This window comes from Hyla sarda, chromosome 3 (genome assembly GCF_029499605.1).
Source record: "Hyla sarda isolate aHylSar1 chromosome 3, aHylSar1.hap1, whole genome shotgun sequence".
NCBI lineage: Eukaryota > Metazoa > Chordata > Amphibia > Anura > Hylidae > Hyla > Hyla sarda.
Window position 1 is genome coordinate 172360372 of NC_079191.1, and position 13036 is coordinate 172373407.

General features: G+C 42.7%; 1 protein-coding gene across 1 annotated transcript in view; it reads right to left on the reverse strand.

Annotated features, from left to right (window-relative positions):
• The window catches only part of LOC130361878 (receptor-type tyrosine-protein phosphatase beta-like), a 150638-nt gene that overhangs the window by 46585 nt on the left and 91017 nt on the right, over positions 1-13036 (reverse strand). Inside the window, exon 9 of the mRNA XM_056565503.1 lies at positions 2187-2429. Coding sequence (XP_056421478.1) covers positions 2187-2429 — 243 coding nt within the window. The remainder of the gene's footprint in view (positions 1-2186; positions 2430-13036) is intronic.

The following is a 13036-nucleotide window of genomic DNA, read 5'->3' on the forward strand; positions in this document are numbered from 1 at the left end:
TTCATTGAGGGGTGTAGTTTCTAAAATGGTGTCACATGTGTTTTTTTTTTTTTTTGCTGTTGGGGGCTTTATAAATGCACATGACCCCCGACTTCAATTTCAACAAAATTTTCACTCCTTCCATTCTGAGCATTGCAGTGCGTCCACAGAGCAATTTACATCCACATATGGGGTATTTTTTTTCTCAGACAAAATTGTTCTACAAATTTTGGGGGCCTTTTGCCCTATTACCCAATGTGAAAATTAAACATTTGGGGTAGCACTATCAATATTTTTCACTTTTGTGGCCCACTGTTCAAAAAACCTGTGAGGTGTAAGTACTCACTGTAATACTGTTACGTTCCCCGAGGGGTCTAGTTTCCAAAATGCAATGCCATGTGTTTTTTTTTTGCAGTCCTCGTACCACAGGGGCTTCCTAAATGCGGCATGCCCCCAGAGCAAAATTTGCTTCCAAAAATCCAAAATATGACTCCTTCTCTTCTGAAACCTGTGTTTTCTGAATCGGGAGAAATTGGGCTTCAAATTTTGGGGGGTATTTTCTGCTTTAACCCTTTTTAAAAATGTACAATTTTTGGGAAACCAAGCATTTTAGGTAATTTTTTTTTTTTTTTACATATGCAAAAGTCGTGAAAACCCTGTGGGGTATTAAGGTTCATTTTACCCTTTGTTACGTTCCCCAAGGGGTCTAGTTTCCAAAATATAATGCCATGTGTTTTTTTTGCTGTTCTGCCACCATAGGGGCTTCCTAAATGCAGCATGCCCCCAGAGCAAAATTTGCTTCCAAAACGCCAAATGTGACTCCTTCTCTTCTGAGACCTGTAGTGCGCCAGCAGAGCACTTTTCACCCTCATATGGGGTGTTTTCTGAATCGGGAGAAATTGGGCTTCAAATTTTGGAGGGTATTTTTTGCTATTACCCTTTTTAAAAATGTAAAATTTTTGGGAAAACAAGCATTTTAGGTAAAAGTTTTTTTTTTTTACATTTGCAAAAGTCATGAAACCCCTGTGGGGTATTAAGGTTCACTTTACCCCTTGTTATGTTCCCCAAGGGGTTTAGTTTCCAAAATGGTATGCCATGTGTTTGTTTGTTTTTTTTTTTTGCTGTTTTGACACCCTAGGGGCTTCCTAAAGGTGACATGCCCCCCAAAAACAATTTCAGAAAAATGCTCTCTCCAAAATACCCTTTTCGCTCCTTTGCTTCTGAGCCCTCTACTACTCCCGCCGAACAATTAACATAGACATATGAGGTATGTGCTTACTCAAGAGAAATTGGGCTACAAATACAAGTACAAATTTTCTCCTTTTACCCCTTGCAGAACTTCAAAAATTGGGTCTACAAGAATATGCGAGTGTAAAAAATGAAGATTTTGAATTTTCTCCTTCACTTTGCTGCTATTCCTGTGAAACACCTAAAGGGTTAAAACACTGACTGAATGTCATTTTGAATACTTTGGGGGTGCAGTTTTTATAATGGGGTAATTTGTGGGGTATTTCTAAGATGAAGACCCTTCAAATCCACTTCAAAACTGAACTGGTCCCTGAAAAATAGCGAGTTTGAAAATTTTGTGAAAAATCTAAAAATTGCTGCTGAACTTTGAAGCCCTCTGGTGTCTTCCAAAAGTAAAAACTCATACATTTTATGATGCAAACATAAAGTGGACATATTGTATATGTGAATAATAAATAAAAAATTGGAATATCCATTTTCCTTACAAGCAGAGAGCTTCAAAGTTTGAAAAATGCAAAAGTTTCAATTTTTTCATGAAATTTTGGGATTTTTCACCAAGAAAGGATGCAAGTTACCACTGTGTTAAAGTAGAATATGTCACGAAAAAACAATCTCAGAATCAAAATGATAACTAAAAGCATTTCAGAGTTATTAATGTTTAAAGTGACAGTGGTCAGATGTGCAAAAAATGCTCTGGTCCTTAAGGTCAAAATGGGCTTGGTCCTGAAGGGGTTAACTGCAGCGTTTTATCATTTCAACTCATTCCTTACTCATTAGACTGTAATGTGGCATCTCTAAATGAGAACAATTTGCATGTTAATGTGGATATGAGGACCAAACTATCATTGAGCCAACTATTATCCAATGACAATGGCTACAAAAATCATCAATAAAATTAAGTAAAAAATTTGTACAAATTTGTACAAACAACTATTGTTTAGATCTGTCACAATACTCACTTGTTGTAACTTCTGTTTTCGAGTCTTCTCCTTGCATATCACTAACCAGAGTTGATACCACAACTGTGTACACATTTCCAGGAGATAAACCTTCAACTGTATAATTTGTATTCAGCGTAGAAATCAAACGTCCATTTATTAGGATTTGATAAGCACTGACACCTCCTTCTGGTGGAAGCCAATTTAGAGAGAAAGAAGTGGTAGTGATATTAACTGCAGACAGGTTCTTGACTGCTTCGGGTTCTACAAAGAGAAAAGTGACATAACATTTTAAGAAAAATGCATTATGAAGACAATGCCTGTACATTAAACATATCTTACTAGGAGGATAGAACTCACAATTTATCACATGCTTACTTCTGTTTGTACATGTTTATTACATTTTCTCTTTTTATTTACATTTAGTGGCAGATTATAACATAGGCAGTTTGGATGGTGGCCCAGGACTCCCCGGGAACCCATGACTGACCAAAGAACTAACCAGAGTCCTCAGCTGCAGACAGGTGAGTCCAGGGGAGATTTAAAATCAGGTGGGTTGATGTGCTTTTTTAAAAGGGAAGCAGATTTTTTTTAATCAGCCGTTATGCATCAGATGAGGTTGAAAACCTGAAAATGCTAACTTTATTCTATGGTGCTGCACTGTTGGGTCCTGCTGCTGTTCACAAATATGTTATTTTTCAGCGGACTGTAGTGCATTTGTCTGCCCTCATATGTGCATAGCACATGCCTACATCAAAGCAGTCTACTATTCTGTATCTGTAACAAGTCTAACCATACAGTCCTGACTCCTGGCAAAAGTAATCACCAGCTGGTGTTTTTAAAAAATACTTATTTTTTCTGCGTATTGTTGCGCATATTATTGCCCTCATCAGTGCATACAGCATAGGTACATCCAAGTATTGTAACATTTTGTAACTGTAAATCTGTCAAGGGGCTACATACTGTTAACGTCCAAACAATAGTATTTACCGGCTGGTGTTTTACAAAAATGCAGAGCTTTTTCTGCGTATAGTTGGGCATATTACTGCCCTCATCAGTGGATACCGCATACGTACATCCAAGTATTGTACCATTTTGTACCTGTTAATCTGTCAAGGGGCTACATACTGTCAAAGTTCAAACAATAGTATTCACGGGCTGGTGTTTTAATAAAAAAACTGAGTTTTTCTGCCTATAGTTGCAAATCTTACTGCCCTCATCAGTGCATACCGCATACGTACATCCAAGTATTGTACCATTTTGTGCCTGTTAATCTGTCAAGGGGCTACATACTGTTAACGTCCAAACAAAAGTATTCACCGGCTGGTGTTTTACAAAAAATCAGATTTTTTTCTGCGTATAGTTGCGCATATTACTGCCCTCATCAGTGCATACCGCATAGGTACATCCAAGTATTGTACCATTTTGAACCTGTTAATCTGTCAAGGGGCTACATACTGTCAAAGTCCAAACAAAAGTATTCACCGGCTGGTGTTTTACAAAAATACACATTTTTTTCTGCATATAGTTGCGCATATTACTGCCCTCATCAGTGCATACCGCATATGTACATCCAAGTATTGTACCATTTAGTACCTGTCAATCTGTTAAGGGGCTTCATACAGTCAAAGTCCAAACAATAGTATTCACTGGCTGGTGTTTTACAAAAAAAACTGACTTCAGACAGAGTTGGCAGCAGACTAGGGGGCAAGTGGCAGCAGGAGACGCAGTGAGAGGCCTGAGCTCCCGTTATCAACCAGCAGTCGTGTCTCGAACAGCAACCCATCTGCCGTTGTCGATTGGTTAACACGCTCATCCACATCATCACAAGTGACATCTGACACCCCCAGTCAACAGTCGGTGGGTTCCTCAGACACAACCCTCAGTTGGCATGGTCCGGGAGCAGTCCCTGTCCTCCCATTGCCTTTGTCTTATGCTGTTCCTTCTCCAAGAGAAGTATCTTATGCTGTGGGTTCAGCTCCACTATTCACTGAGGACGATCTAATAGAGGACAGTCAGCAGCTACTGCCCAGCCAAGAAGGGGAGGAGACATGCGCCGCTTGCTCCGCTAGGCGGCCAAGGAGTGATGCGGAGAGTGACGTGGGAGGCGGTGTTGCAAGGGTTCAGGGTCCTGAAGCAGACACTGTTGGGGAACCTGAGGAGGACATCAGTGACGTGCACACACCTGTTGATGATGATGAAGCCGATCGCAATTGGGAGCCGGGTGCAGAAGGGGCTTCATCATCATCAGGAGACGAGAGTTGCAGGTTGCCCTTGAGGCAGCAAGGTGGTAGCACGGTTGGCAGTCAGTGTGGTGGCAGGAGTGAAAATTCAGGAGCCAAACATGCCCAGGGAGACCACCTGCTTCGCGGCAGCCTACCTTTCCGGGAGGTTCCTGGAGACGGCGCCAGTAGCAGTCAATTAGTGCGCACTGTAGGTGGGAAAATCAGCTACTCTGCAGTGTGGAAGTTTTTCATCAGGCATCCGGAGAAGGTTCACATAGCCATATGCAAGATCTGTCGGCAGAAGGTGAAGCGTGGCCAGGGTCCTAATGTCGACACCACGGCCCTGCGTCAACACATACTTCGCCACCATATAGCAGCCCGGGAGAACCGTGGCTCCGATGTAGTGGTCCAGCCTGCTGCAACACCCAGTGACCATCCGCTCCCTCCTTCATCCAGCCAAGGCTCCACCACGTCAGCCGAAGGGAGCTGTGTGTCAAACCCTCCTTCTGTCGCTCCAGATGCTTCTCCTGCTTTTAGTCAGCAATTCCGCCAACAATCCATCGGCGAAGCCATGTCCAAGAGACAACAGTATGCGCCTACTCATCCAACGGCGCAGAAGTTGAATGTGCTCCTGTCCAAGTTGCTGGTGCTGCAGTCCCTCCTTTTTCAAGTGGTGGACTCTGCACCTTTCAGAGAATTGATGGCTTGTGCCTAGCCGAGGTGGAGAGTCCCAAGCCATCATTTCTTTGCGAAGAAGGCAGTACCAGCCCTGCATAAGTTTGTATAAGAGAAGGTGGGCCAGTCCTTGAGCCTGTCGATGTGTTCAAAAATGCACGGCAGCACCGATGTGTGGAGCTGTAACTACGGGCAGGGACAATACTTGTCTTTTACGGCCCACTGGGTAAATGTTATTCCTGCACAGCCACAACAGCAACTTGGACAGGTCGCACCGCTTCCTCCTCCACGCTCTCGTTCTCAGGCAGTTGGTCCTGTTACAGCGTGCAATGCCGCCTCCTCATCCTCCACTGTGTCCTCGGCCTCCACTGCACGTCCAAATCTCGGTGGCCCTTCATCGTACCATGTGTGTTGGGCACGGCGGTGTCAAGCTGTTCTTCACATGGTTTGCCTTGGCGAACGGAGTCACACAGGGGAGGAACTGCTAAAGTTCATTCGTAAAGAAATCTGAGTATGGCTTACTCCACGAAATCTGGAAATGGGAACCATGGTGACCGACAAAGGGAAGAACATTGTGTCCGCGCTGTAACAAGGAAGTGTGAAACATGCGCCCTGCATGGCACACGTGTTGAATCTAGTTGTCAAGAACTTCCTCAAGTCTTCACCCCATTTTCAAAACATACTGAAAATGGCAAGGAAACTGTGCATGCACTTCAGCCACTCGTACACGGCCAAGCACACCTTCCTTGAGCTGCAGCGTCAGAATGGTATCCCACAACATAGTCTTATTTGTGACGTTGCCACACATTGGAATTCCACCCTCTAAATGTTGGACAGACTATACGAACAAAGAAAAACCATCACCGATTTCTTGATGATCCAAGCAGATAGGACTACTCCCCTGTGTAACTTCAATGTGAACCAGTGGCAGCTCATACGTGACACCTGCCGTTTGCTGAGGCCCTTTGAGGAAGCCACATTATTTGTAAGTCGCCTCGATTATGCCATGAACGACATAATTCCACTCCTACATTTCCTAAAACAAATGATTGAAACCTTGGCTTGTCACGGAAATGGAGAAGCTGCGCCTGCATCTCAAGACTACATGAGCCCTGTGGGGGCTGAACTGGAGGAGGAGGATGATGAAAGGCAGAGCGGAGCACAGTTTAGGTTGGATGAAATGGCCGGTGTTTCTAGTCATCGGACAGGAGAGGAGGAGCAGGAGAAGCCAGAGGAGCTGGAGGGTTATGAGGAAGGCGAGAAAGAGGACCCAGACACACCGTGGCAGTATGCAGTAGAGATGGAGGCAGGTAGTCCCTCAGAGTCACTGGCGCAAATGGCACAATGCATGCTCAGTTGCTTGTGTAGTGACCCCCGAATTGTCAAAATTCATCAGCGGGATGACTTCTGGATCTCCACCTTATTGGACCCTCGCTACCATCCCAGAATGGGGGCCTTTTTTACACCCACTGAGAGGAAGGACAAACTGACCTACTACATAGAGATCTTACGTAGTCAGTTGGCCGATGCCTATCGGCCACATGGTCCATCAACTCACAGGTCTGACTCGGGGACCCCTCTGCGCTCCCCTTCCACTGCCATGGCTGCTGGGGAGGGGAGGGGTGGCAGGAGCAGTACCAGCTCAATCAGCAGCAGCCTGAGTCTACAGTCGCTGATGAGTAGCTTTCTTCACCCGCATAGTGAAGCAACTCATCAGCAGCAGGTAGACATGGAGTAGGACCTGAACCAGCAGGTGGTGGCATACCTTGGCATGGCCATGCCAACAAACATTGAAGATCTGCTGGACTTCTGTGCAGCCAAATTTGATTTATGGCCGCAACTAGCAGAGTTTGCCCTGGAAAAACTGTCCTTCCTGGCCAGTAGTGTGCCATTAGAGCGGGTATTTAGTGTGTGGAGAGACTGACGTTTGTCAAGATGAATCAGGGATGGATAAGCCAGGATTTCCAGCCACCAATGCCAGATGCCTCAGAGTAGATTGACCATGCTGCAACACCAACACTTCCCAATTATGGTTATTAAACCCTCTTGGGTTATCAATTAGGGTTATTAAACCCTCTTTGGTACTGTTAATGCCTGATCCTTACTCATTCTGTGTCTTTCAGGAACTGCTTGCCTCACTGACGCTTCTGGCCTTGGGCCTTTCATTTTTGGATGTTTAGTAGTAGCTAAATACATGCTTAATTTAAATTTCAACATTGATCTTTACATGTAAGGGATTAGGAAGCCCTCTTGGGTACTGCGAATGCCTGCTCCTGGCTCATCCTGTGTCTTTTAGGAACTATTTGCTTCACAGATGCTTTGGGCCTTGGCCCTTTAATTTTTGGATATTTAGCAGTATCTAAATACATGCTTAATGCAAATTTCAACATTGATCTTTAGTGAAGGGTTTATGAAACCCTCTTGGGTACTGCATATGCTTGCTCCTGACTCATCCTGTGTCTTTCAGGAACTTCTTGCCTCACTGATGCTTCTGGCCTTGGGCCTTTAATTTTTTGGAACTTTAGCAGTAGCTAATACATGCTTAATGCTAATTTCAACAATAATCTTTAAATTCTCGGCACTCTGCCAGGGCCGTCGCCTACCCCACCTGGGTTGATCAGAGCACCTCACTAAGGATAGACACACGCTGGTCCGTTCAGTGTAGCGCGCGTACAGCCCTGGACATCTGAGGGCATCACACACCTGTTATTGCTCGATCTAGCGATTTATCGTGCTATGTAAGGGGTTATGAAAGCCTCTTGGGTACTGCTGATGCCTACTCCTGACTGCTGCTGTGTCTTTCAGGAACTACTTGTGCTATGGACACTGAAATTATGTGTTTTTACATCCATTGTTTCCCATGTAGTATACATTTCCTTGCCCCCATGGCCTTAGCTTAGTTTCACCACAGCCACAGTGGGCGGGGCTAAAGAACCTGTTTTTCAAGGTTATGTGAGGAGAGTAGGCCAAAGGGGTGGGGCATTAGGGGATTTCACAGGAAATCATATGGCCTTCTGTCTCTTTTGCTTGTAGTCATTCGAGAGGGGAGCATCCTGCTCCTAAAGCCTGGGATGGATAAGTATATTGATTGTATCATTTCTACACTAAATATTTATATATCACTCGGGTAGATTCATGCTAGTTTGCTAAACATAGAGTATGTACTATTGTATTAATGCTTGTATGTATGTCTTATTTGGTTTAGCTAATGTTTTATTAAATGTTATCAACTTTGCTGGTTACCGTTTTCATATAGTTGGTGGCCATTTTGACTCACTAACAAAGAAAGCACATGGTCGGGGGAGGGGCATGTTTGTTGTACTCTTATCCTAAAAACCTCAATTGGTGTAGCATGCAGGATTTTCCACAATAAGTGGAGCTGCAGACAGGATTATCACCCTAGAACCGCAACAAATGGCGTAGTCGGGCAGGATTTTGCCGGAAATTGAGTATTGGCAGTTAATAACCATATTGACAATACTAGTTTAATGACTTTTCTAATTTGGTGTAATTTAAAAAAAAATAAAATTAGTATATGTTCCCAGTGTAATTGAGTGAGTCAACAAGAGACTTATTCTTAAACTGTGATCTAAGGATTATTGCCTTAGACAGGAGGAAGCCCTTATATATTTTGTTGTATGATACAATAGGTTAATCTGTTTAGATGTGGCACTGTACTAGTTATACAGGATTCTCATAGATTGTTGCTTTGTGTTCCTTATTTAAGGGTAACTTGTATTGCATTAGTGATTTGTCACTGGTAATCAATAGCATTGATTTTGTAGGTAATGGTTGCTTGTATTGCATACATGATAGTTGTTAGACACAGATTGTAAAGCATATTGAAAGTCTCCTGTTGTGCATGTGTTGCTAGATTGTGATTGTACCGTTAGTTGTGAGAGCTGTAACTCTACACTATATTTTCCGTGTTTCACTAGTATGGGAGGGCATATACACAAGTGTTTGTATGGGATACCCCAGTGTAGCCTGTTTGTGTATGTGTTTGGTGATTGTCCTGCCATCTGATATTGTGCTTGAGATTCCTTTGTCTGATCACATTCCAAGTATATCTGACTGAAAGAATGAGCTTCATTAAAAAGAAGTTTAGTGCATTGATGGGGGATAGAAGGCCCACATTTGGGGCTGTACCACATTGGGCTACCACTATGGGAAAATGGAGTGTTATAGCAGAAGAGCTTGTACGTTATGGTGCACCAGTTTAACCAGAGATGGGGGATGAGATAGGAGGTATGGCTCTGAAGCTTGATTTAGGGGTTTATCCCAAAAATGAGAGCCGAGCTGAAGCTGAAGTTAGTTGGATTCTTTTACATGCCCTAAAATGTGAGGTGCAGAGAAATGAGGAACTTGAGAAAGAGTTGCAGACAAAGACACAGATTATTCGTGATAAAGATAGGCAGATTCGCATGTTGGAATCAGAATTACTGGAATGGGAGAACCAATGTATAGATACTGATGGAAAGCTGGCTCAGTCTTATGCTGAGATCCAGGAGTTGAGGAATGAGATTGCTAAAAGCGAGTTCTCCAAAATGGTGTCTGGTCTGGCTTGTTCCCATAATTCACAGCCACATTCCACAGCAGATTTACCCTCTGATAAGGTCTGTTTTTCAAGTGCAAATAAGGGGGCACTAGAGAGCGAGATTGTAGAAGTTCCCAGTGTTGGTTCTCAATTGTGTAAGGAACAGAAATCATATAGCAACAAGGGGAAGTTCAAAGCAAATTGGAGAAGTTTAAGAGTTGATAGAAGTGTGTCTCTAGCAGTGAAACGGTATAGATCAGCTATGAAAAATGAGACCCAGATAGTAAATACGGCTAAAAGGGTAAAGTCTTGTTTTGCATCTGGTGTTTCAGGCCATATCGCTAGATATTGTAAGGCACATGGTAACAAAACTAAATACTGTTCAGCTAAATGTACTACATGTGGTCATAGTGGCCATATCTCCACAAGTTGCTTTTCTACTGGAAACATGACGCAGAGGGAACAAGGTAAATCCAGACAGACTGGGAAGGGAAATATACATTCTTCCTCCAAATAACAGTTTACAGAGAAATCTCTCAGCTTCCAATATAAACCTCATCTGTGTGATCCCATGAAAGATGACATTACAAAATATGTGTTCAAGGAGTTGTGTGCACAGGTAGCAATATTCTTACAGAAACCATATATACAGGTGGAGGATCCCATGCCCCCTGTTGGTCAAACGGGGGAAAGGAGACTAAAGAGTAAAAAATGGCCACCTTCCTTTTGCATGTAAATAATGTTTCACTTGTTTTGTCTTTTAGGAAAAAAATGGAGACACATAACATAAGGACTGTGTGCAGCTAAATTTTCTTTTCTGCCCACTAGAGCCATACCATAGGCTTACATGTAAAAATTACAATACTCTTGTTAGTTTGGGTTGATATTTACAGGAGCCTTCTCAAATTAGTGGGGAAAACAAATTAGTAATAAACTAACTAACACTGTGATTTTTCAAGAGGTGGGGGAGGTTTAGCAAAAGCTATTCTTTGCACCAGAAGGCAACATGCCTAGAGGGAGTGAGGTAACACTCAAACTCTAATTAGTTAGCAATGGTTGGAATAATGCTGGGAAAGTGAGTATGGATATGCAGAGTGGAGTTCAACTGTGGCTAGTGTTGGGTTTTACCAAGGTTCACTGATCAGCACAGGCAAAAGAGAATCTCTGATGGGCCTGGAAATATTAAAATTGTATTGTTGGAAAGTGACTCTAAACCTGTTTATTTTCCATTCAGCAGATTAGTGGCAGTGTACCCCTACTCAACCCATGGACATTTCCTTGCCCCCCAGGTCTTAGCTTAGTTTCACCACAGCCACAGGGGGCGGGGCTAAAGAACCTGTTTTTCAAGGTTATGTGAGGAGAGTAGGCCAAAGGGGTGGGGCATTAGGGGATTTCACAGGAAATCATATGGCCTTCTGTCTCTTTTGCTTGTAGTCATTCGAGAGGGGAGCATCCCGCTCCCAAAGCCTGGGATGGATAAGTATATTGATTGTATAATATATTTTTTAGATATAATATTTTTTTACATATATAAATGCAAAAAAACCAAGGACAGAGCATGTAGGACCCCTTAATAATGATAATGGGGAGGTTGTCACAGCCGATCAAGAGAAAGCGGAGCTACTGAATGGGTTCTTTAGTTCTGTATACACTATGGAAAAAGGAGCTGATATTGGCCAGGTCAGTGCTGGTAACACATCATGTAATGTACTGAACTGGCTTAATGTAGAGATGGTACAAGGTAAATTAAGTAATATAAATGTAAGCAAATCTCCAGGGCCAGATGGATTGCACCCAAGAGTTCTTAGAGAGGTAAGTTCAGTAATATCTGTACCCCTGTTCATGATATTTAGAGATTCTCTGGTGTCTGCTATTGTGCCAAGGGACTGGCGCAAGGCGAATGTGGTGCCAATCTTCAAAAAGGGCTCTAGGTCTTCCCCAGGAAACTATAGACCGGTAAGTTTAACGTGCATTGTGGGTAAATTGTTTGAAGGACTTATAAGGGATTACATACAGGAATACATAGGGGATAATTGTATTATAAGTGATAGCCAGCATGGGTTTACTAAGGATAGAAGTTGTCAAACCTAGTGTTGAGCGGCATAGGCCATATTCGAATTCGCGAATATTCGCGAATATATGGACGAATATTCGTCATATTCGCGAATAATCGCATATTCGTAATTTTCTCGTTTTATTTTCGCATATACGAATATTCACGTGTGCGAAAATTAACATATGCGAAAATTTGCATATACAAAATTAACATAAGCGAAAATTCGCATATGCGAAAACTATCATATGCATATTTTCGCATATGCGAAAATTCGCACACCAGTCTCACACAGTAGTATTAGAGCCTTCTTACACCACATAAGCTGGAAGCAGAGAGGGATGATCACTGTGATGTGTACTGTGAAAAAAAACCAAAAAAAAACCGAATATTCGTAATTACGAATATATAGCGCTATATTCGCGAATATTCGCGAATTCGCGAAAATGCGATATTCGCGAATAAAATTCGAATTGCGAATATTCGCGAGCAACACTAGTCAAACCAATCTAATTTGCTTTTATGAAGAGGTGAGTAGAAGCCTTGACAGAGGAATGGCTGTGGATATAGGGGGAGATTTATCAAAACCCGTGCAAAGGAAAAGTTGAACAGTTGCCCATAGCAACCAATCAGCTCACTTCTTTCATTTTGCAGAGGCCTTGTTAAAAATGAAAGAAGCGAGCTGATTGGTTGCTATGGGCAACTGGGCAACTTTTCCTCTGCACAAGTTTTGATAAATCTCCCCAATAGTGTTTCTGGATTTTGCTAAAGCATTTGATACTGTCCCTCATAGACGTCTGACAGGTAAGTTAAGGTCTTTGGGTTTGGAAATTTTAGTTTGTAACTGGATTGAACACTGGCTCATGGATCGTACCCAGAGAATGGTGGTCAATGATTCGTACTCTGATTGGTCCCCGGTATTTAGTGGTGTACCCCAAGGTTCAGTACTGGGCCCGCTGTTGTTTAATTTATTTATCAATGATATAGAGGATGGTATTAACAGCTCTGTTTCTATCTTTGCAGATGACACCAAGCTTTGTAGCACGGTACAGTCTATAGAGGATGTGTATAGGTTACAAGATGACTTGGATAGACTAAGTGTCTGGGCATCCACTTGGCAAATGAGGTTCAATGTGGATAAATGTAAAGTTATGCATCTGGGTACTAATAACCTGCATGCATCGTATGTCTTAGGGGGGATTAAACTGTCAGAGTCACTGGTAGAGAAGGATCTGGGTGTACTTGTAGATCACAGACTACAGAATAGCATGCAATGTCAGGCTGCTGCTTCCAAAGCCGGCAGGATATTGTCATGTATCAAAAGAGGCATGGACTCAAGGGACAGGGACATAATACTCCCCCTTTATAAAGCATTGGTACG